Source organism: Nicotiana tomentosiformis, chromosome 1 (assembly GCF_000390325.3).
Source record: "Nicotiana tomentosiformis chromosome 1, ASM39032v3, whole genome shotgun sequence".
Taxonomy (NCBI): Eukaryota; Viridiplantae; Streptophyta; class Magnoliopsida; order Solanales; family Solanaceae; genus Nicotiana; species Nicotiana tomentosiformis.
The window spans coordinates 34,210,705-34,236,577 of NC_090812.1; the positions used below are offsets into that span (position 1 = coordinate 34,210,705).

General features: G+C 39.2%; 2 protein-coding genes across 2 annotated transcripts; both read left to right on the plus strand.

Annotated features, from left to right (window-relative positions):
- The first annotated feature begins 2,484 nt into the window (after positions 1-2,484).
- LOC108944436 (uncharacterized) lies at positions 2,485-10,393 on the plus strand. The gene is made up of 2 exons (XM_070180918.1): positions 2,485-2,953; positions 5,445-10,393. The coding sequence occupies exon 2, from the start codon at positions 7,849-7,851 to the stop codon at positions 10,144-10,146; it is 2,298 nt and encodes a 765-aa protein (XP_070037019.1). The 5' UTR covers positions 2,485-2,953; positions 5,445-7,848; the 3' UTR covers positions 10,147-10,393.
- A 4,075-nt stretch (positions 10,394-14,468) lies between these two features.
- LOC117277034 (uncharacterized) lies at positions 14,469-16,666 on the plus strand. The gene is made up of 2 exons (XM_070193978.1): positions 14,469-14,843; positions 16,571-16,666. The coding sequence occupies exons 1-2, from the start codon at positions 14,469-14,471 to the stop codon at positions 16,664-16,666; spliced, it is 471 nt and encodes a 156-aa protein (XP_070050079.1).
- The last annotated feature ends 9,207 nt before the right edge of the window (positions 16,667-25,873 follow it).

A 25,873-nucleotide genomic window follows, 5' to 3' on the forward strand; every position in this document is an offset into this window, starting at 1 on the left:
CAGAACATCAAGTTTAATAAGTGTTACCCCTCCTTTGCCCCATAGACAACACTTTTAAATTTTGACCTTGAAATTCTGTCATGGAAAAGCGAGGGTCAAAAAATAAAAGACCACAACAAAAAGTGTCTGCAATTTTTTAGATGCTGCTAATGCACAATTCCAGAAGTTGGGCCATAAAGAAAAGTATCCCAATGGGCTTATAGGTTTCGAAGCTTTTTGGCCCAATACTAATGTAAAATGGTCGGGTGAAATTCAAAAATAGTAAGATTTACAAGTGGTAATTGAAAAATAGCCACAGTTTCAAAAGTAATCGAAACTTAGCCACTTTTCATGTAAAGATAAATCTGAACGAAAACACTGTTCAAAATCCAGAAAATATTCCAGCATAATATATTAGAGTTCGAATTTTTTACATGTGAACTTCCAGCATAATATACTGGAACTTAATATACTGGAGTTCCAGTATATTATGCTGGAACTACAATATATTATACTAGAACTCCATAATAATATATTGGAGTTCCAGCATAATATACTGGTCCAGCGTAATATGTTGGAAGTTCATACACAGGTACTCCAATCCCTAGTATATTATACTGGAACTTTCCGTGTTGTAGCAAAATAGTGGCTATTTTTCAATGACTTTGCAAACGCTAGCTATTTTTCAATTACCAGTCCGAAAACTTGCTAGCCCGTGCTATTTTTACAAAATGGCCTCACATGCTATTCTACCAAAATAATTTACCTCCTATAGCAAACTATTATACCCTATTTATTATAAATCAAAACTATTTTAAAATATTATTATCTATAGCTACCTTTTATATTTTATAGTAAAATAGGTATTTATTATACACACTACCCTATAGGCATGAAATACGCTATTTATGGTTTTTCTCTCTCTTTCTTTCAGTTAACACACGTTCTCTCTCAAATCACATCAAGATTTTTCTTCTTCTCTCTCTATGATCTCTCTCAAATTTAAATCTGGAATAAAAAAGTTTAGACTCCCGTCAAGAATATTGAGTTGAAAGGCATGTAGGAACAAATTTCTCGGAATTAATCCTCAATATTTTTGCTCCAAAAGTTCGTGGTAATTGGTAAAGCTTTTGGCCGGTTCACGCCAAGTTACTATGTCATTCTTCTTTTTCTCTTCACTCTTTTTTTTAATTTTCTTTTTTTGCCATTGTTAGGTTTTGAGGAAGAGACTTTAAATTTTGTCTTTAATGACTGATTCAACAACTCCGAAGAGGGTATACGAGGTATACCCACTAAAGCACTCAGTTTTGACCGTCAGCGTCAGAATCGTCGGCGTCATCATCCACTATTGGCTCATCATCTTCGGCGAACAGATCTGGACATGACTATTCCGGAGAATATTTGAGGGCCGAATTTTTGTTTGTTTTCATTTTTAGTTTTAATATAATGTATACAGTATTTTGCTTGGCCGGAAAAAACCATCTCCGGCGAACGTTCTTCTCTTCTTTGCTTTTTTAGTCACATACAATGATACAAATACATTGCATTCTGTACAAATACACTCAAATATATTTTTTTATATAAATACATTATTTTTTTGCCTGTATTTATGTATTCAGAAGGTTTGTATTTTTTAATACAGCCGAACATCATTGTGTTTTGTGCTTTTTTGTTGTTTGAATACAGTCGAATTGAATACAGTGAATTTAATACAATGTATAATAGTCAATAATGCATATTTGTGAATTGAATACAATGTATACAGTCGAATTTAATAGAACGGTATATACCATATTTCTTGATTACGTCATTGTATTTATAAAAACAGTCACATGAATACATGGAATACAATATAGTGTGAGCACGTGATTTTTGCCCGACGAAAAATAATCCTACAAATCCACAAAAATAGATTTTTCTAATTTTTTATTATTATTATTATTTTTACAAAAATTTTAGGAATTTTCTGTCAATTAATTATTTGCATTTAGTGGCGCGTTTAATATCTTTAAAATCGTAGAAAAACACCAAAAAGTGGTTAGTATTTCATTGCAAGGCATTTTAGATCTTAATTGCATCTGGGATTTAATTACATGAATTAATTGCACTATTAAACAAAAATTACAAAAAATAATGGTCATTTTTTTTAAAGCTTTTGGTTTTAAATTTGTAATTTCGTTTCATTAGTTTTTAAGTTAATTTAATTACTTAAATGGTAGAAAAAGATAATTAAGTTTGATTCTACAAGTTAGATTAGGTTAGGACTTAATTAGAATTTTTAATTAATTTTGAAGAACTTAAAATCAAGAAAAACAAAGAAAAGAAATAAAAGGTTTGTTTGGTCTTATGAAAAACTGGGCCAAAAGCTTTCAATGACCCAATTCCCCTACAAATCCGCCACAGCCCAATCCCTTTGACCCATCAATTGACCCGCCCTAAGACCCATTGACCCGCCAGACCCCTCCTTTGAATCTCATCCGTCCTTCCAACCTCAAATCAAGGAGGTTCGAGAGAAGTTATAAATAAGAGTTATTTTCTTTTTTTTTTGAAGAAGAGATTTTTGATAGAAAAATTAGGGTTCTAAGAGAGTGTTCTTCTTCTCCTCAATTGTCCATCTACAGTTTTTTTTTAGTTCCGAAAAAAGCAGAAAAACAAATACTTTTAGGAGAATTAACTACACTTTTAGAAAACATTTTCCTTTGTCCATCATCTCCTGTTCTGAAATAGCCAATATATATATATATATATATATATATATATATATATATATATATATATATATATATATATATAAATCTTCATTTGTTCCTTTCTTACTACTTCATTGCTGTTGGGATTTTCTGGATTTGAAGTTTACTGAGCTTCAATTTCTGCTTGATTGCTGCTAATTTCTGTCAAGTCCTTGTTGATTCAACTTTAGTTGTGCTTCTCAATCTCAGAGGCTTATTTTCTTTTTGTTCTTACTGCTGTTCAGGTATTGATTTAGATTCTAAATGGTATAATTTCTGGTTAATTTCCATTTATCATGTAAATCTATGTGATGTTTAGACAATAATTTGATGGTTTGAGTGTTCTGAGTGTAAATCATGAATTGATTGATTAACTGATAGCTGGTACTACCTCTGTTAATATATGAGCTACACAATGCTTGGTGCATAAATGCTATTTGGTTTGAAATGAATCATCTCGTCTAGTTGAAGTTAACAGGGCATGTTGAGAAGAAAATCTAGAGTCTAGCATGGAGAGTGGTTATATAGGGTGTTAGTATCTAAATTTTGTTAATTGTTGTAGCTGGAAATAATTGTTGACAATTGTGGTTTAAAATACCTTGAATAGTTTTGTTAATCTTTTGAGTTAAGTCAATTGATCTAATGCTCATTTCTCCATTATATGTCTGTTTAACTACTACTGTAAACATATGTGGATGATTCATAAAGCTTGCGCACATAAAGTTTCTTTCTCTATTGTTGTTTGGCGTGATTGCTTCATCTTTTTAGGCATTTAATCAGTAGATGATTATTTCAATACTAGAGTTTTTTTTTTTTTTGTCTTTAACTCTGTTTAGCAACTGAACCTCGTTTCAACATGATGATTTTTGGGCCGTTTTGGACTTAAACAATTCAAGATTGGTTGGCCACATGTTAATAAGATTCATAAGCTAGTTTCATCTTTTAATGACTAAGTCTTGCAATTTATTCATAACAATTTCCTTACATAATGACCATACGACAATCTCAAAGTACTTTAGGAAAAATAATCGTTGACTATCGTAGTTTGCTTTAGGCGCGTTAATTAAATAAATTATCGTGGCCATGGGTACGGTTCCCGTGGCATGGTCACGATACGTAAATCCCATTTGGGTGTGCATTTCATGTGACTCGATCATAACTTCGAACAATAATAAAATAAACATGTTGTAGATCGTGGGTACGGTTCCCGTGACACGATTCGCAATGTGTACAAAAACAAACGAGTGCGCGACATCGCGACTTGTTCAAACAAATTTCATAAATAATTAAAAGCGGTTTAAAAGTTAAAAATGTACAAATAGTTTTAAAATACGTAATAAATCAGACAACTAGGCCAATTAATAATAGTTGAGTGACCGTGCTAAAATCACAAAATCCGAGAATGTCTAATACCTTCTTCCGGATTAATAGAATTTCTTACCCGATCTTCTGGTTTTTCGCAGACTTTTAACGGAGTCAAATTTCCTTGATTTGGGATTTAAAATAAACCGGTGACTTGGGACACCATAAATTATTTCAAGTGGCGACTCTGAGATAAATAAATAATCTCATTTCGATTAATGTCACTTTAATTGGAAAAACTCTCTATCCCCCTTGGGAAAAAGGAAGTGTGACAGCTCTGGCGACTCTGCTGGGGAATAGAACCCAGAATCTCCGGTTGAGGGTTCAGAATTCGAGTTTAGAATACTGTTATACTTGGCTTTTGTTTATTATTTGATTTTTTACGTGTTTGAGCCTAATGTGCTAAATGTCACTTTTTACCGCTTTGATATTATTTGGACTGTATATAAACTGTTACGAAACCCTTCTTCTCCCTGAGTCGTCTAAATCTTCTGGGAAGTGCACGCTGGTATGACTTCTTTTCTGTTAGTGTCATACCCTAATTTAGAACAATGATCGGATCAGTTACAAAGCCGGATGGCCTTTTGGTTACCGGTACGTTGCCCCTTCCCCCGGCTCGAGTTATCCGCTCGGGTAAGCCAGGTCTAGAACAACACACCTCAGGAATTAAACCTAGAATAACACAGCCTCATGCCAGATCCCTAGAGGTACGTTTGTTTGCATCACGTGCATTTGACTTTGGGGACTCAACACAAGGGTTGGGTCCGTCTAGGATAGGTGTATCCAATTTAAAAGACCATTCTGATGCATTTTACGTGCTACTTGTGCATTTATCTATTTCGGCTTGTATGTTGACCAGCTTTTAGAGTAGGGAAAGAAAATCAAGTAAAACCAAGAGTGAGATAAGATATAAAAACATTCGGTTCTAAAAATACCAGTGTTCAAAATATCCTGAAACTCTGCCGAAATTTTCGTGCGTCAAAACTCACCGAACTACGCGGGTTTGATTCTCACCAGGTATGTGATACATAGGCAACCCTCATCGGGTCCAGCTCAGTTTTTGCAAAATAATCAGAATAGGAAAATGTTGTCATAAATAAAGTTAGGTGATGCCGTTTTTGCCAGAAATGTTCCGACGGGACGCCGAAAGGCTAATTTTGCAAGAATAGCCACTCATGGTTTTTTTAAAAAAATAATTGGCCACTTAGCAAACACAACCCTAAAATCTTCTCTTCCGAAGTATTGAAGGGTCGTATTTGCAAAAGTAGCCGTGATTTGTTTTCGGTTGGATTTTGCAAAAATAATCTTTCCATGGTTAGTTTTAAACAAAATTCACATGTTTTAATCTGGTCACCCTAATCTAAAAATGTGCAGAATGAGCACTGTTCAGAATTTACCTGTGAAGGTTATGGATAAGATTCCACTAGCACTCCACATGTGGTGGGAGGATTTGGGAAAACAAGGACGAGACATGGTCAACCAATACCTAGGGGCGCTCACTGGACTATTAAATATTCAACCCAGAGGGGACCTGATAGAGGCATTAGTGGCATTCTAGGACCCTGCTCATAATGTTTTGCACTTCTCAGATTTTGAGCTTACGCCTACTTTGGAAGAAATGGCGGGTTATACTCGAGTACGGAGGGATTAAGACACAAGTACCTGGTATCTCCAAGGACTGCTACTCCCCACAAGTTTCTGGGCTTACTAAAAATAAGCAGACAAATCAAGATTGGAAGTCTAGCAGGTGGAACTTCCATTTTTCATTTTCTATACCAGCGATACGGGCCTTTAAGGGGATTCGAAGACCCAGAAAATGGACTCTGCAGTAAAGGATACCGATCAAAATGGGAGACCCATATATGTTTTGCCTTCATGGTGGCGTTTTTAGGCCTTTTGGTGTTTCCAAGGGAAGACGGGTATATTGATTTACAGGTAGCCAGGGTTGTCCACGTTCTGACTACTCAGGCCAAGAGTACCCTCGCACCCATGATCGTATCAGATATATTTCGAGCTCTCACATTCTGTAAGGCCGGAGTCAGGTTTTTCGAGGGATGCAATCTGCTGTTGCAAATATGGATGATCGAGCACCTTTGTCACCGTCCTCGATACATGAACTATGGGTCTACGGGGAAAAACTGCATTGAAGAGTTTGGTACATGAGTAACAGGATTCAAAATGCCGGAAGGGGTCAAAGATTAGATTACCCGCCTTCGATCTACAACCGCAGATCAGATAGAGTGGACATTGGGTTGGCTTCCCGTTGATGAGATTGTTTATATGCCCGCCACTGGTCCCTACTTCTTGCTAATAGGCCTCCGAAGCATCCAACCCTATGCTTTGTATCGGGGTTTGAAGATGCCAGACAGTTCCTAGAGATGAAGATCTTAGCACTTATATGGTCGAAATCCGCTCTGATGCCCAATTTCCTGAAGAAGTGGTTCGCCAAATTTGGAGCGAATGCCAGTATTTGGGGGCAAGCACCCGAGTACGTTGATTTGTCCAGGGGAGAGGTCTTACCTAGTTATGTTGCCTGATATGGAAGAGAGTCACGACGAATGGTGAATCTGAACGATCGACTAAAAGACCTCATATCCAATAATTTGTTGACGCATCACAGGAGCAGTTTGCTTGGTTAGCCAAAGAAAAGGAATATCGGGCCACCATAAGCAAATTAGAACAACAAATCAGAAAAATCAAATTTTATAGTAGTTTGCAGGCTGCCTAGGACGAAGGAGAAAAGAAGAGATTGGTTCGGGAAAATGAGGCACTCCGGGCCCAACTCTAGGACATGAGGATAGCCGCCGAAATGCTTGTGAGGAGCGAGAGAGATGAAAAACTCATCAGCAACCTAAGGATGAGGGTTCATGACTATGCAGCTAACTTAACAAAGTTCGAAAGAGACTTGCTAAATGCTCAAGAAAAGTTGGCCAAAGGTGCGGAAGAACAGGTTAGATTAGCCCATCAGTTGAAGCAAAAATATGACAAAGAAGTAGCAATTTTACAGAAAAAGCCGGTTGCCCTTGAGAATGAAATGGTCAAGCAAACAAAGGATTTCAAGGCAGAAAGAGAGCATTGCTGCGCATTGATTTATCAACTACAAGAAAGCATGCAGCAGTTACAAGATCAAAACAACACAGATACACAAGTGTTGGAAGCTCGGGCCAGCATATTGGAAAGGGTGTCATCAGAATGAGGATTAAAGTCCTTGTAATAGAAAATCCAAAAGATGTCTTTTATTAATGAAATATCGAAAACCCCAAAAAAAAAATCTTTTCTTTTATTTCGCATTTATATCCTTGAACTACGTAATGATCTGATTCATGCAGCGTCATGATACGTAGGCAATCCCCATAGGATTCGATCATAGCCATAAAATTTTAAAAAAAAAAAGAGAAAAGAAAGTGAGTGAAAAAAAAAAAGAAAAGAGTGGCAAAAACAAAAAGATAAAAAGAGAGTGCCAAAAAAATAAAAGAGTAGCAGAAACAAAATGAGAAAATCAAGAGTGATTAAAGGGGGCAGAAATGAAAGAAAAGAGGTACAGAGTGAAAAAAAGGTTAGTTAAAGTCGGGATGAAACATGCAACCGTTCAAACACATGGTAGAAGCATTTAGCTATTTAGGTGCATTGCATCCCAACGTACGATTTCCTATCTGTTAAGCTTCTCAAAACTAACAAGGTTGCTGGATGGGATAAGTACATGTTCTGCTCAGGTGGTTAGTTTGTTGGCATCCTGGCAAGTCACCCATACACCACCAGGTCAAAACGCAAGGCAGTCATGACTAGCAAAGAATCGGACACAGGTGTTATTGACCCGCCGAGGGAGATTGTAGAATCAGAGTCTGAATTGAAAGAGGAGGTCCATAGGTTGAAACATCAAATGGCGAAAATGTATCAGGCCTTGATCAGGGGACATCCTCCACCTTCATTCCCTGCCAACTATACAGAAAACCCTCCTTCCATTCCACCACTGTCACAAGCCCAGGTTCCCATTACAATTGATCTTTCCCCTCAACATGCACCAGGCTTTACCCCTTACCACAACTACCTTGGCACCTCGTCCCAATATTTTTATGCTCTACCAGCCAAAACAATGTCATACCCTGCTCCGATATCGGCTCCTGTTTTTGTAGCTCCTCCACAAGCTACCCTCCACCGATCCTCTAGTGAACCCACATTCCAAGCTCCATATGCTTACTATTATGCTCCAGAACCAACCTTCAAGGTCCTGGATCCTTATCCCTACACCCCTCACTTTGAGCCACCTATTGAAGCCAAGAAATCGTCTAAGAACGTGGGGCAAGATGAGATATTTAGGAAAGTAAAGAGTTTAGAGCAATCTTGGAAGAACGTGCAAGGGATAGAAAGCCAAGTAAGTATGGCTTACAAGGATTTGTGCTTATTCCATGATGTCCAATTGCCCGTTGGGTTCAAGATGCCTAAGTTTGACCTGTACGATGGACATGGAGATCCCGTGGCCCATTTGAGAGGCTTTTGCAGCAAGATGAGAGGCGCCGGTGGGAAAGATGAATTATTAATGGCGTATTTCAGTCAGAGTCTGAATGCGAAGAATCTGGAATGGTACACCCGCCAAGACTCTAGCAGGTGGTACACATGGGACGACTTGGCTCAGGCCTTTGCTCGGCACTTTCAGTACAATATAGACATTGTTCCAGATCACCTATCTTTGACCAAGGTAGAGAAGAAGCCCAGTGAGAGCTTTAGGGAATATGGTTTCAGATGGAGAGAACAAGTTGCACGGGTCAATCCTCCAATGGAAGAAGATGAGATGGTCGAGTACTTTCTTCAAGCCCTAGAGCCTACTTACTTTGGCCATTTGATCTCAGCCATAGGTAAGTCCTTCAACGATGTGGTAAAGATGGGAGGAATGGTGGAAGAAGGACTCAAGTCAAGCAAGATCATGAGCTACTCCGCTATAAACGCAACCACACAGGCAATTCAAAATGGCACCGGAAGCCTGTTAGGCAAAAAGAAGAAAGATGATGTCGCTATGTTTGTCTCTGGATCATGGCGTGGCCCAGCGGGTTCGCCTCACCAGTACACCCATCCTCGACCCCAACCTCAATCCTACACCCAAGCTCCATATAATCCATTCCAACATTATCTCCCACCACAAGACCCACAATATTCAGTCAGACCACCCCAATACCATGTTCACCACGCACTGTCATATGCGCAACCCCCTCCTTACCCGCAATGGCGTGCTCCAACTCCACAAAATCCTTATCCACCCCCACAACCATACCGAAACCCTACTGGTCTAAGCTTTCGACCAAGGCCGGATTATAGAAAAGAGAGGCAGCAATGGAAAGAAACATTCACCCCTCTTGGAGAGTTCTATACCAATTTGTTTCAGAGGTTGAGGCAGTTGGACGTGTTGAGGCCGATTGAGTCAAAGATACAAAATCCACCTCCAAGGAATCTTGATTATTCCCTCAGATGCACATATTGTTCTGATGCCCCAGGGCACGACATAGAGAAGTGTTGGCATTTGAAGAGGGAAATTCAAGAGCTTATTGATACAAATCAAATTGTGGTCCAGAGCCCAGAGGCGCCAAACATCAACAAAAATCCTTTGCCGGCCCATACAGAGACACATATGATTGAGATAACTCATAAGGATGGGGAGCCCAAGAGTTCTTCCAAGTCTGTCATGATGATCCGTGCAAGCAAAAGTAATTCAGTTAAGGTTCCAGATTCTGCAAAAGCAATGCCCTTGACAGTTGAAGGGGCGATGGAGAATATAAGCACTCTCAATGTGAAACCATTTGTATTGGTTGTGAAAGGGCCTCCAGATGATGTTGGAGCGAGCCAGGAAAAGCAAAAAGTGGTTGTGCCAGGGATCCTGGGCAAGCCTGTCATAATCGTGAAAGGGGCTCGTATTACCCCCGTTATTATTAAGTCAGTGACCCAATTACCAATGATTGACACAAAGGCCGTCCCGTGGAATTACAAACAGGTGATAGTGACATATAAAGGGAAAGAAGTAGAGGAAGAAGTCAATGAAACCGGAAGGCTGACTCGTTCTGGGAGATGTTTTACCCAGAGGAACTGAGGAAAGCCAAGCCATTCAAGGATGGCCACATCCCAGTAAAGAAGCCGGTCACCGAAGAAGAGGCTGAAGAGTTCCTGAAAAAGATGAAAATGCAAGACTATTCCATTGTGGAGCAGTTAAGGAAAACACCAGCTCAGATCTCTCTTTTGTCTTTGATGATACATTTAGATGAACACCGCAAAGCCCTGATGAAGATTTTGAATGAGGCCCATGTTCCTGATAAGATCACGGTGAACCACTTGGAAAAGATTGTTAACAAGAATTTTGAAGCAAACAAGATCACTTTCTCAGATAATGAACTTCCTATGGAGGGTACAGAACACAATCGAGCTCTTTATCTCACAGTGAAGTGTGAGGATTCTGCTGTCTCAAGGGTACTGATTGATAACGGTTCTAGTGCAATTATTTGCCCTCTGTCCACTTTGCAAAAGTTGAAGATCGATACTGAAAGGATCCACATAAACAATGTATGTGTTCGAGGCTTTGATGGAGGAGGGAAAGATTTTGTCGGTGATATAATGCTCGAATTGTTAATAGGGCCAGTTGAGTTCACTATGGAGTTCCAAGTGCTAGATATGGCTATCTCCTACAACTTGTTGTTGGGCTGGCCCTGGATACATACTGCCAAGGCAATCTCGTCTTCTCTGCATCAAATGGTAAAGTTCGAACGGGACAGGTAGGAAATAGTTGTGCACGGTGATGAGAACTTATCTGCTTACAATGACACAACTGTTCTATTTATTGAAGCTGAAGATGGTAAATGGCTGTGGGTTTACCACACGTTCGAAACAGTGTATGTCGAGAAGATTCTTGAGGGAGAATGCATTCCGGGTCCGAAACTACCCTTCGCGTCCGTCATGGTAGCAAATGAAATGCTAAAGAATGGTTTTGTGCCGGGCAAAGGTCTGGGTTCATCTCTACAGGGTATTATGCACCCAATGTGTCTACGTGAAAGTCTTGGTACGTTTGGTCTGGGATTCAAGCCCACAGGGAAGGATGTGAAGAGGGCTAAAAAGTCAAAAAGGAAGGCATGGTCACTTCCTAAGCCTGTTCCACACATCGCCAAGTCTTTTGTCAAGCCAGGGGTCACAAAATGCCCAATATCAACGGTCCCAAAACCTGTGGTCGACTTTGATGAAGAGCTGATCAAGAGGTTCTAGAGTCTATTTGATGACGTTAATATGGTAGAAATCGGGGAAGGTTCCAGTAATGCCGATGTGCAGCTTGTTGGGCCAAATGTGAAGCTTAGCAATTGGAAAGCTACTCCTCTCCCCACTCGGAAGGAGTTTTGGTAGTTTGCTTTGTTTTCCTTTCTGTCATCTGGGTTATTCCAGGGTTGTTATCCAGATTTTTATTTTTGCTTGTTTTGATGTACAAACCTTTCTATCCTTTTATTTTCAATGAAATACAATTTCCCGTTTTCCATTATTCTTGATAGCGTTTCATTTTTTTTTTCTGTACAGTTCTTTTTATGCTGGTTTCAATGACATGACATGCATGTAGAATTTTCAGCCAAATTTTAAAAGCCAATTTAATTCTAAAATAACAATCCAAGAAGTAGAGTGTGATGATGAAACAAAATATGATGAAGAAGCAGCATTTCATGAAATCAGTAGAGAACTAAATCACTTTGAAGAAAAACTCAAGCCTAATCTGAATGAAACTGAAGCAATCAATTTAGGAGATCAAGATAATATTAGGGAAACCAAGATAAGTGTGCATCTGGAACCACAAATCAAGGAAGAAATAATCAAAGCACTGTTTGAATATAAAGATGTTTTTGCATGGTCGTATGACGACATGTCGGATTTGAGCACTGATTTGGTAGTTCATAAATTGCCAACTGATCCGGCATTCCCTCCAGTCAAGCAAAAGTTAAGGAAGTTCAAGACTGACATGAGTGTGAAGATCAAAGAAGAAATCACAAAGCAACTTGACGCAAAGGTCATTCAGGTCACTCGATATCCCACTTGGTTAGCTAATGTTGTGCCAGTACCAAAGAAGGATGGTAAGACCAGTGTATGTGTTTATTATCGTGATCTCAACAAGGCAAGTCCAAAGGATAACTTTCCATTGCCGAACATCCACATTCTGATTGACAATTGTGCCAAGCACGAGATCGGGTCTTTTGTGGATTGCTATGCGGGATATCACCAGATCCTGATGGATGAAGAAGACGCAGAAAAGACAGCATTCATCACGCCATGGGGGACATATTGCTACAGGGTAATGCCATTCGGTTTGAAGAATGCTGGGGCAACTTACATGAGAGCAATGACTACCATATTTCATGACATGATACACAAGAAAATTGAGGTTTATGTAGATGATGTGATCATAAAGTCAAAGAAGCAGTCCGACCAGGTTGGGGATTTGAGAAAGCTTTTCCAAAGGCTCCGTAGGTACAACCTCAAACTCAATCCAGCGAAATGTGCATTTGGTGTCCCGCCTGAGAAACCATTGGGATTCATAGTCAGTCGACGCGGTATTGAGTTGGACCCGTCAAAGATCAAGGCCATCCAAGAATTACCACCGCCAAATAATAAAATTGAGGTGATGAGCCTTCTCGGGAGGTTAAACTATATCAGCAGGTTTATTGCTCAACTCACAACGACTTGTGAGCCCATTTTTAGGTTGTTGAAGAAGAATGTTGCGGTTAAGTGGACTGGCAAGTGTCAGGAAGCATTTGATAAGATCAAGAGGTACCTGTCAAACCAACCTGTGCTGGTCCCGCCAGAGCCTGGGAGACCTTTGATTCTCTATCTGACAGTCCTGGATAATTCTTTTGGTTGTGTACTGGGTCAACACGACATCACAGGCAAGAAAGAGCAAGCCATTTATTATCTCAGCAAGAAGTTCACTGCTTATGAGGTTAAGTATACTCTTCTTGAAAGGACGTGTTGCACCCTGACTTGGGTAGCACAAAAGTTAGAAGCATTATCTGTCGTCCTACACTACTTACCTCATTTCTCGCATGGATCCTCTAAAGTCTATATTTCATAAGCCTATGCCTACAGGAAGACTTGTAAATTGGCAGATTTTACTCACAGAATTTGACATCATCTATGTGACCCGGACCGCGATGAAAGCCCAAGCCTTGGCCGACCACTTGGCCGAGAATCCAGTGGATGAAGAGTATGAACCATTGAAGACTTATTTTCCCGATGAAGAGGTAATGTATGTTGATGATTTTGACCATGAGGAATAACCCGGTTGGAAACTCTTCTTTGATGGAGTTGCTAACACGAACGGCGTCGGAATAGAGGTTGTACTCATTTCTGAAACAAGGCATCACTACCCCGTAATAGCTTAGCTTCGATTTTATTGCACTAAAAATATGGCTAAGTACGAGGCATGCATTCTAGGTTTGAGACTAGCGATAGACATGGGAGTTCAGGAAATATTGGTTTTGGGAGATTCAGATTTGTTGGTTCACCAGATTCAGGGAGAACGGGAGACTCGGGATTTGAAGCTCATACCGTATCAACAGTGTCTGCATGATCTTTGTCAATGATTCAGGTCAGTAGAATTCAGGCATATTCCCAGGATTCATAATGAGATTGTTGACGCTTTGGCTACTCTAGCATCAATGTTACACAATCCGGATAAGACTTACGTCGACCCTCTGCATATCCAAGTCCGTGATCAACATGCCTATTGCAATGTGGCTGAGGAAGAACTTGATAGTGAGCCTTGGTTCCATGATGTCAAGGAATACATCAAGTCGGGGGTATATCCGGTACATGCCACAAGTGATCAAAAGATAACCGTTCGACGTCTGGCTTGTGGATTTTTCTTAAGTGGGGGAATCTTGTACAAGAGGACTCCAGATCTAGGACTACTAAGGTGCATAGATTCTAAACAAGCTTCTACCATCATGGACGAAGTGCATTCCGGAGTTTTCGGACCGCATATGAGTGGGTATGTTTTGGCAAAGAAGATTCTCCGAGCAGGTTATTATTGGCTCACCATGGAACGAGATTGCATCAGCTTTGTTCGCAAATGTCATCAATGCCAGGTGCACGGTGATTTGATTCATTCCCCGCCATCTGAGTTACACACAATGTCTTCACCTTGGCCTTTTGTTGCTTGGGGCATGGACGTCATTGGACCAATTGAGCCGGCAGTGTCAAACGGCCATTGATTACTTTACCAAGTGGGTCGAAGATGTAACTTTCAAGTCCGTGACCAAGAAGGCGGTGGTAGATTTTGTTCATTCAAATATCATTTGCCGGTTAGGAATTCCCAAGGTTATCATCACAGACAATGCTGCTAACCTCAATAGTCATTTGATGAAAGAGGTCTGCCAACAGTTCAAGATTATGCATCGAAACTCCACTCCGTATCGTCCTAAGGCAAATGGAGCTGTTGAGGATGCTAACAAGAACGTAAAGAAGATACTTCATAAGATGGTGCAAGGTTCCAGGCAATGGCATGAAAATTTACCTTTTGCTTTACTAGGTTATCTCATTACTGTTCGCACTTCAGTAGGTGCAACTCCTTATTTGCTGGTATATGGAACTGAGGCAGTTATACCTGCGAAAGTTGAGATTCCATCCCTTCGGATCGTTGTTGAAGCTGAAATTGATGATGATGAGTGGGTCAAAACCCGGCTAGAGCAGTTGAGTTTGATTGAAGAAAAAGGATTGGCAGCAGTGGGCCAATCTTGTTGTATGGCAAGAGCATACAACAAGAAGGTGCGTCCCCGGAAATTTGAAGTGGGCCAGTTGGTACTGAAACGCATCCTTCCACATCAGGCCAAAGCTAAAGGCAAGTTCGCCCCAAACTGGCAGGGGCCGTTCATTGTGACAAAGGTGTTGCCCGATGGTGCTTTGTATTTAACAGACATAGAAGGGAAATGTGTGGATATGGCTATCAATTCTGATGTAGTCAAGAGATATTATGTATGATTTCTTTGCTTATCTTCAATCGCATTTTGTACTAGGCAAGTTCAAAGTTGGAATGACGAAGGCATTTTATTCTGCTACTCCAAACACTTTTATCATTTGTTACCCCTTTTTGAGCCTTATTTAGTTTCTTTCATACCCTTCTTTTGGAATCAGAAGTAGAGTTAGAAATAGAAAAGAAAAGAAAAGACAAAAAATAAAAGAAAAAAAAGAAGAAAAAAGAGAAAAGCAAAAGAAAGAAAGAAAGAAAGGAGAAAAAGAAAAAGAAAAGCAAAGTAACAAAAACAAAACAACTTTTACTAGTTTGAACTACGTTCGATCTGATTCCTTTTAAGAATACGTAGGCAGCATTACACGGTTCGGTCCCATCAAAATAAAAATCCAAAATTCCCCAGATTCGAAGAAACTGGGGCAGAAGTTTTAGTTTTGTAAAAAGATCTGATTCCAAAAGTTGTAATTTTGAACCCCTTCATCTTAAATTATTTTGAGACTTCATGCCACCCTTTCTTTCTAACCCTGTCCAAAAACCAACACTACAGTCCAAAGAAAGACCTTCTGATCAACTCTGAGGATGCCAAGTCAAGTGAGATAGAGGTATGATTTACATCATGGGTAGCGCCTTGTTCATGGGCACAAGGAAAATTAATAAATGAGAGAGTCTTATTGGTGAAAACCCTCACGAGCACCGTAGGGCGATGGTGAGTCGAGAGAAAATTCAAATTGAGAGAGTCTTATTGGTGAAAACCCTTACGGGCACTGGAAGGCGACTGTAAGTTGAGAGAGGAGCAAATGAGAGAGGCATGCTGGCGAAAACCCCTCGGGGCATTACAAGCCAAATGAGGTCCATGACTTTAGAGAGAAATTGAATTATGGAAACCCCGATTTTGAAGTATGAAGACATGGCATGAACTGAAATGTGATTAGTTGGATGGATAAGGCTGATCAATCCGAAATGCATGTCATGATCATTGGAGCCAGCTGCTTCATTCAGATAAGTCTCTTTTCCATTTTTGTTCAAATAGTCATATCTGTTTTTTTCCTTTTTATTCCTAATTCTTAAAGTCACTTCGATTCGTTTCTTTGGGGTCTATTTTTCTAAGTCTCTGGCAAATTAGTCTTTGTTAAGCAAGCAAGAAAGGACTTCAAAGCTCATTACCAGCTTTTTATTTGCACCAAGTGAAATTGGGACAGGCACATCACAAGTGACATGATTTAGAATGAGCAATGCGGTGGTAATTGAAGTTCAGGTGGTCAAGTGATTCGTGAATTTGTAGGAAATGCAAAGGTTCAACAGTTGTCAGAATAAAAGTGCCATACGACGAGTTGAGTGTGAGGGATTCAAGTTATTTAGAGGTTTTGTGGTCGAGGTTCGATCAAATGGTCAAACAATTCTTTGTAGCCCGAAGCAGCTAATCAGAATGAAGCGGGGTAGTGGCAGAAGCAGACACCTTCAGCAAGGATGCCACAAACTAACCGCCACATTTTCAAACTGACAAATTTTTTTTTCTTTTAAGTAGGGGCAAGAAATCTTGTTTGCTTTGCCAGGAATCCCCCATGAGGAAAGCATGTTCCAGATAAGTTCAGTTTTACGTTTTCAGGACCCTCATGGATAATGGGAGTTAATTTCAACTGTTCAGGACCCTCCTGGATAATGGGATTTAATTTCAAGTTTTCAAGACCCTCCTGGATAATGGGATCTAGTTTTAAATTTTCAGGACCCTCCTGGATAATGGGATTCAACTAACAACCAATGAATGTTCCTGGTACAAATTGGGGCAGAAAAGTTTCTCTGTTTTGTCTGTGTTGTTGTGATAGCAGGCGCCCACCTGGAATATGAGGGAATTCATTTCAAGTTTTTAGTCAGCATCAAGCACCCACCTGGAGAATAAGGGAATTTATTTCAAGTTTTAAGTCAACAGCAGGCACCCACCTGGAGAACAAGGAAATTTATTTCAAGTTTTAAGTCAATAGTAGGCGCCCACCTGGAGAATGAGGGAATTCATTTTAAGTTTTAAGTTAGCATCAGGCACCCACCTGGAGAACGAGGGAATTTATTTCAAGTTTTAAGTCAATAGTAGGCGCCCACCTGGAGAATGAGGGAATTCATTTCAAGTTTTAAGTCAGCATCAGGCACCCACCTGGAGAACGAGGGAATTTATTTCAAGTTTTAAGTCAACAGCAGGCACCCACCTGGAGAACAAGGGAATTTATTTCAAGTTTTAAGTCAATAGGAGGCTCCCACCTGGAGAATGAGGGAATTCATTTCAAGTTTTAAGTCAACATCAGGCGCCCACCTGGAGAATGAGGGAATTTATTTAAAGTTTTAAGTCAGCATCAGGTACCCACCTGGAGAATGAGGGAATTCATTTCAAGTTTTAAGACAGCATCAGGCACCCACCTGGAGAACGAGGGAAATTATTTCAAGTTTTAAGTTAGCATCAGGCACCCACCTGGAGAACGAGGGTATTTATTTCAAGTTTTAACTCAACAGTAGGCGCCCACCTGGAGAATGAGGGAATTTATTTCAAGTTTTAAGTCAACAGCAGGCGCCCACCTTGAGAATGAGGGAATTCATTTCAAGTTTTAAGTCAGCATCAGGCACCCACCTGGAAAACGAGCGAATTCAGTTCAAGTTTTAAGTGAGCAGGCGCCCACCTGGAGAATGAGGGAATTTATTTCAAGTTTTAAGTCGGCATCAGGCGTCCACCTGAAGAATGAGGGAATTCATTTCAAGTGTTAAGTCAACATCAGGCACCCACCTGGAAAACGAGGGAATTCATTTCAAGTTTTAAGTCATCAGGCACCCACCTGGAGAACGAGGGAAATTATTTCAAGTTTTAAGTCAGCATAAGGCCCCCACCTGGAGAACGAGGGAAATTATTTCAAGTTTTAAGTCAGCATCAGGCGCCCACCTGAAGAACGGGGGAATTAATTTCAAGTGTTAAGTCAACATCAGACACCCACCTGGAAAACGAGGGAATTCATTTCAAGTTTTAATTTAGCAGGCGCCCACCTGGAGAATGAGGGAATTCATTTCAAGTTTTAAGTCAACATCAGGCACCCACCTGGAAAACGAGGGAATTCATTTCAAGTTTTAAGTCAGCATTTGCCCACATGGAGAATGAGGGAATTTATTTCATGTTTTAAGTCAGCAGGCGCCCACCTGGAGAATGAGAAAATTTATATCAAGTTTTAAGTCAGCATCAGGCGCCCACCTGAAGAACGAGGGAATTCATTTCAAGTGTTAAGTCAACATCAGGCACCCACCAGGAAAATGAGGGAATTTATTTCAGGTTTTAAGTCATCAGGCGCCCACCTGGAGAACAAGGGAAATTATTTCAAGTTTTAAGTCAGCATCAGGCGCCCACCTGAAAAACGAGGGAATTCATTTCAAGTGTTAAGTCAACATCAGGCACCCTCCTGGAAAACGAGGGAATTCATTTCAAGTTTTAAGTCAGCAGGCGCCCACCTTGAGAATAATGGAATTTATTTCAAGTTTTAAGTCAGCATCAGGCACCCACCTGGAGAATGAGGGAATCCTTTTTAAGTTGACATCAAGCGCCCACCTGGATAATGAGGGAATTCATTGCAAGTTTTAAGTCATCAGGCGCCAACCTGGAAAACGAGGGAATTTATTTCAAGTTTTAAGTCAGCATCAGGCGCCCACTTGGAGAACGAGGGAATTCATTTCAAGTTTTAAGTCAGAGGCAGGTGCCCACCTGGAGAATGGGGAATTTATTTCATGTTTTAAGTCAGCATCAGGCGCCCACCTGGAGAATGAGGGAATTCTTTTCAAATTGACATCAGGCGCCCACCTGGATAATGAGGAAATTCATTGCAAGTTTTAAGTTCTCAGACGCCTACCTAACGAACGAGAGAGTTTATTTCAAAGTTCAAATTATTGACAGGCGCCCACCTGGAGAACGTGGGAATTTTATTTCAAGTTAAGTCATCATCAAGCGCCCACCTGTAGAACAGGGTCAATTCAAGTTAGAGGTAGCAGAAGCTCGCCTCAAGAATGCGAGTCGACAGTTCGAGATGCACAACAGAACTGTTAGAAGATTCAAGATCAAGTTTCTGAAGACTTATAGATAGGAATCTTGTGACTCATAGCTGATAGACTTGCTTAGTTTATTTTTATTTTGATTTCGTTGTAATAAGGAGTTCAGCAAGCACTAACAGCAGCAACAGCGGTGAAATCATGGCTTCTCGGTAGTCCCAGCTACCAAAACTTCCAGAACTACACCGACCTGATTCCTTTATAGCCAAGGATATGTAGACAACCTAGGAAGCAAGGTTCGGTAAAACTTTTCAAAACGCTTCCCATGGAGTATCCAAACGGGCAAAAATTGCTCGTAATTGCTCACTTTATCTTTACCCAAAAACTCTTCGTGTTTCTGAGCAAAGAGGGGCAACTGTGAGCACGTGATTTTTGCCCGACGAAATATACTCCTACAAATCCACAAAAATAAAATTTTCTAATTTTTTAAATTTTTTATTTTATTTTTACAGAAATTTTAGAAATTTTCTGTCAATTAATTATTTGCATTTAGTGGCGCATTTAATATCTTTAAAATCGTAGAAAAACACCAAAAAATGGTTAATATTTCATTGCAAGGCATTTTAGATCTTAATTGCATTTGGGATTTAATTACATGAATTAATTGCACTATTAAACAAAAATCACAAAAAATAATGGTCATTTTTTTTAAAGCTTTTGGTTTTAAATTAGTAATTTCATTTCATTAGTTTTTAAGTTAATTTAATTACTTAAATGGTAGAAAAAGATAATTATGTTTGATTCTACAAGTTAGATTAGGTTAGGACTTAATTAGGATTTTTAATTAATTTTGAAGAATTTAAAATCAAGAAAAACAAAGAAAAGAAATAAAAGGTTGTTTGGTCTTATGTAAAACTGGGCCAAAAGCTCTCAATGGCCCAATTCCCCCACAAATCCGCCCCAGCCCAATCCCTTTGACCCATCAATTGACCCGCCCCAAGACCCATTGACCCTCCAGACACCTCCTTTTAATCTCATTCGTCCTTCCAATCTCAAATCAACGGTCTGGATCTCCTTCCCATTACCATATAAAAATTACTTTACACACAAACCCTAAACCTAGCAAATTACCGTCACTCCTCATTTCCCCTTCCATCTCTATCGCCTCCTCCAGGCCTCAACCCCACCCAAACTCTCCCAACTCAGGCGAGTTCACCTCAAACTCGCGCACATGGTCCTTCCTCTCTCTCTTTGCCACGTATCCTAATGACTTCTGACAAACGAAATTATTCTTTCTGGATTTCACGCATGCTCTCTCATTTTTTCTTTCAGATTTATGCTCTTTTGGCGAAAATAGGAAAAATATGGGGCGTAGGATCGAGTCACATTTGATCTACTCTTTACATCTGTCTTATCTCGCCAATTCGAGATTTTCTGGATTCTGTGGGTGATTTTCGGATTCTTTGGCATGCAAGGAGAGAAGGTTCGAGAGAAGTTATAAATAAGAGGTTTTTTCGATTTTTTATGAAGAAGAGATTTTTGATAGAAAAAATAGGGTTCTAAGAGAGTGCTCTTCTTCTCCTCAATTGTCCATCTACAATTTTTTTAGTTCTGAAAAAAGAAGGAAAAAAAAAATACTTTCAGGAGAATTGACTACACTTTCAGAAATTTTTTTCCTTTGTCCATCATCTCCTGTTCTGAAATAGCCAATATATATTTTTAAAAAAAATCTTCATTTCTTCCTTTCTTACTACTTCATTGCTGTTGGGATTTTCTGGATTTGAAGTTTACTGAGCTTCATTTTCTGCTTGATTGCTGCTGATTTCTGTCAAGTCCTAGTTGATTCAACTTTAGTTGTGCTTCTCAATCTCAGAGGCTTATTTTCTTTTTGTTCTTACTGCTGTCCAGGTATTGATTTAGATTCTGAAAATGTAATACCCTTTAAATGGTATAATTTCTGGTTAATTTCCATTTATCATGTAAATCTATGTGATGTTTAGATAATAATTTGATGGTTTGAGTGTTCTAAGTGTAAATAATGAATTGATTGGTTCACTGATAGTTGGTACTACCTATGTTAATATATGAGCTATACAATGCTTGGTGTATAAATGCTATTTGGTTTGAAATGAATCATCTCATCTAGTTGAAGCTAACAGGGCATGTTGAAAAGAAAATCTGGAGTCTAGCATGGAGAGTGGTTATATAGGGTGTTAGTATCTAAATTTTGTTAATTGTTGTAGCTGAAAATAATTGTTGACAATATTGTTCCCTCGCAAAGTGTAAATTTTCAAAGTTTCAGTGTACGATATTTGACAAGAAGTTAACGTTAATTTAGATTATCATTAGAATCGCTGTTGTTGAATGTTTGAGTGGTAAATCTAGTGATGAGAGGTTGTATTGTAATTAAATCTGAACAGTGGGTATTTATTGTTGCGTTTCTGTTAAGGTTGGACTGGATTCTAAGTCACGAATCATCAAGTTATCAACAACATATTTTGTCTATTGTTTGTGGTTTAAAATACCTTGAATAGTTTTGTTAATCTTTTGAGTTAAGTCAATTGATCTAATGCTCATTTCTCCATTATATATCTGTTTAACTACTACTGTAAACACATGTGGATGATTCATAAAGCTTGCACACATAAAGTTTCTTTCTCTATTGTTGTTTGGCGTGATTGCTTCATCTTTTTTGGCATTTAATCAGTAGATGATTATTTCAATACTAGAGTTGATGTTTTTTTTTTCTTTAACTCTGTTTAGCAACTGAACCTCATTTCAACATGACGATTTTTGGGCCGTTTTGGACTTAAACAATTCAAGATTGGTTGGCCACCATGTTAATTAGATTCATAAGCTAGTTTCATCTTTCAATGACTAAGTCTTGCAATTTATCCATAACAATTTTCATACATCATGACCATACGGCAATCTCAAAGTACTTTAGGAAAAATAATCCTTGAATATCTTAGTTTGCTTTAGGTGCGTTAATTAAATAAATTATCGTGGCCATGGGTACGGTTCCCGTGGCATGGTCACGATACGTAAATCTTATTTGGGAGTGCATTTCATGTGACCCGATCATAACTTCGAACAATAATAAAATAAATATGTTGTAGATCGTGGGTACGGTTCCCGTGACGCGATTCGTAATATGTACAAAAATAAACGAGTGCGCGACATCGCGACTTGTTCAAACAAATTCCATAAATAATTAAAAGCGGTTTAAAAGTTAAAAATATACAAATGGGTTTAAAATACGTAATAAATCAGACAACTAGGCCAATTAATAATAGTTGAGCGACCGTGCTAAAATCACGAAATCTAAAAATGCCTTATACCTTCTCCCGAGTTAATAGAATTTCTTACCCGGTCTTCTGGTTTTTCGCAGACTTTTAACAGAGTCAAATTTTCTTGATTTGGAATTTAAAATAAACCGGTGACTTGGGTCACCATAAATTATTCCAAGTGGCGACTCTGAGATAAATAAGTAATCTCATTTCGATTAATGTCATTTTAAATGGAAAAACTCCCTATCCCCCTCGGAAAAAAGGAGGTGTGACATACAGTAGCAACGAAATTTATGTATCAATTTTGTTGAGTTAAATTAGGAGTGATACACGCTAATTGAACCTCTTTCCGTTATTAAACAGCTGGAGTCACCTATGTTTTAGGCGAATTCCCATACTGTATTCATGAATACAGTAACGCGAATACAGTCGCATAGCTGGACTCCCATATTACTGTATTCATGAACACAATAGCGCGAATACAGTCGTGTAGCATCGAAATTTATGTAGAATTGATTTTTTTGAGTTAAATTAGGAATGATACACATTAATTGATTCTCTTTCCGAATACAACGAATACAGTCGCGTAACAACTAATAATAGCTATAGGAAGTAATTATGTATATGATAGCTATAGGAAGTTAATATCCACTAAACAATAGTGATTTCTGAAAATTCATCTAACCCAGCCATAAGCAACCTCACTACCTCAATCCTCGATCTGTTCAAATTTGGAGGACTACAACTTTAGATAATCTGCATTTTTGAAAGAAATAGGAATCTTTTCACCTTTTACTTGAATGTGTGTCATGTACATTGTATATGTACCTCTACTTATACAAACAAAGGGGAAAGACAAAGAGATAAAGGCTCATAAGTGTAACGACCCGGCCGGCCCTTTTGAGTATTACAATTCAGTTTTCACATTTACTGCTCAAATTATACTTTACAGTTATTATGTGAATTGCTGGGGTAAATGGTTCGGGTTCGGTGAGGTTTGGAATGAATTGGAACACTTAGTTCCAAGGTTTAAAACTTAAGTTAAAATAGTGACCGGATGTCAATTTATATGTAAACGACCCCGAAATGGAGTTTTGATGATTCCAATAGCTCCGTATGGTGATTTTGGGCTTAGGAGCGTATCCGGAAAATTATTTGGAGGTCCGTAGTGGGATTTAGCTTAAATTGCCGAAAGTTGAATTTTTGGAAAGTTTGACCGGGGGTTTGACTTTTTGATATCAGGATCGGAATTCGATTCTGGAAATTGGAATAGGTCCGTAATGTGAAATGTGACTTGTGTGCAAAATTTGAGGTCAATCGGACGTGATATGATAGATTTCGGCATCGTTTGTAGAATTTGGAAATTTCAAAATTTAGTAGGCTTGAATCCGTGTGTAGTTCGTATTTTGAGGTTGTTTGATGTGATTTGAGGCCTCGAGTAGGTCTTTGGTGTGTTTTAGGACTTATTGGTGTATTTGGACGGGATCCCAAGTGCTCGGATGAGTTTCGGAAGGCTAGGGTATACATTTCAGAAGGCGCGCTATGCTTTGAATTATGGATATTTATTTTTAGGTATTGCGGCATTTTCCCGGTTGATCGACTGCTGATTTTAAGACATTTCTATATGGCAAGAAAGGATGGGAAAAATATTCCTGGTGGGATGATTGTGTATGAGAGATGTGTCAGACATTCGGGCTGTGGAGATGGAATCAGAAATGGTGATTCGTGTGTTCTATGGATTTGGAGCAGATTGTTTCGTGGTTGCGGATTGTGAAGTCAAGGCCGAAGCTAGCTAGATAATGGTATATATAATGACTCTGTCGTCGTGAATTTTCGAAGGGTTATTTATTTACTGTAGGTGACCAGAGTTGATTTGGGGGTCCATTGGTAGGCCCAATCAATATGTGTATTCTACACTGAGCCGGAATGGTTGGCTTCATACTGCTATTGTTGAGGGATGTGTCATTCGGTTAATGTTGAACTTATTCGTATTCTGAAATCATCCATGAGTTACTCCTTTATGCTACGAGGAGTTGTGATTCATTGGTTATGTGCACAGATGGTGCGGTTCTATTTGAGCTTTATAGCAAAATTTGAGCATGATGAGTATTTGGGTATTGCATGATTGATTGCGTAATGGTTATGTTCTTTCAGGTTTTATGTGGCATTTTGGTCATTTGCCTCTCCGTCGTTATTGATTTTTGAGCATAGTGACTCGAGGTAGGTAATATGGACCAACGTTTGGATGGGGTCACGCATTGCAGCGGAGTTATGTTAAGGTATGAACCTTGTGTTAGAATTGGGTGATGGTTCTACGGTGTATGATGAATTTTTAGCATTTCATTGTGGCGGTACTTGTTAATCTGGCGGGGCAGTTCTCTCATTTGAGTCATTTTTCCATGATTGAGTACATTTGAATTGTTGTGTATTGGTGCACGGATGGCACGGGTTGTGGCTCTGAGTTATATTGGTGCGGCATGTCTATGGAATAGTTGTGTTTAGTAATATAAGGTCATTGGACCTAGAATGGGTACTATCAGGTTTGATTACGGTATGTTCGGGAGTATAATATTGAAAGTCGGCTCAGAAAGCAATTATGATTCTGGTTGGGGCGAGAGAGCTCCGTGACTTGTTGATTTGGTAAGTGGTCATGAAATTTTGGGATGAGGTTTGGTTCGATAGGGGTGTAACACTAGTATGTGGCTGGTTTTGGAGTAGTCACTGTGATCATGAATGGTGCTACGAGCATGCGAGTTGTGTAATATGTTAGGTGATTATGTCCGTGGTTATGGTGATGGTTATGGCTTGATAGAGCTTGTTCAAACTAATACAGTGTATAAATGTAAGATTTGTGTCTTGAAAAGAAATTTCTAAATGTTGGAAATTAAATTCCAAGGTTTATGTGCTAAATTTAAATCAATGATTTCAGTTGTATTGTGTTGTCAAGCTTATATGGAATAGGGTGATGTGGGTTCACCCCCCGGTACGTGTGTGGTAAGATAGAACAGTGATTTGATGGCTTGGAAGCAACTCTTGGCACGTTCGAGGACGAACGTATGGTTAAGTGGGGGAGAGTGTAACGACCCGACCAGTCGTTTTGAGTATTACAACACCGTTTATCCATTTACTGCTCAAATTGTACTTTACAGTTGTTATGTGAATTGTCGGGGTAAATGGTTCGTGTCCGGTGAGGTTTTGGAATGAATTGGAACACTTAGTTCCAAGGTTTAAAGCTTAAGTTAAAATAGTGACTGGATATCGGCTTATGTGTAAATGACCCCGGAATGGAGTTTTTATGATTCCAATTGTTCTGTATGGTAATTTTGGGCTTAGTAGCGTATCCGAAAAATTATTTGGAGGTCCGTAGTAGAATTTGGCTTCAATTGCCGAAAGTTGAATTTTTGAAAAGTTTGATCGGGGGTTTGACTTTTTGATATCGGGGTCGGAATCCGATTCTGGAAATTGGAATAGGTCCATAATGTGAAATGTGACTTGTATGCAAAATTTGAGGTCAATCGGACGTGAATTGA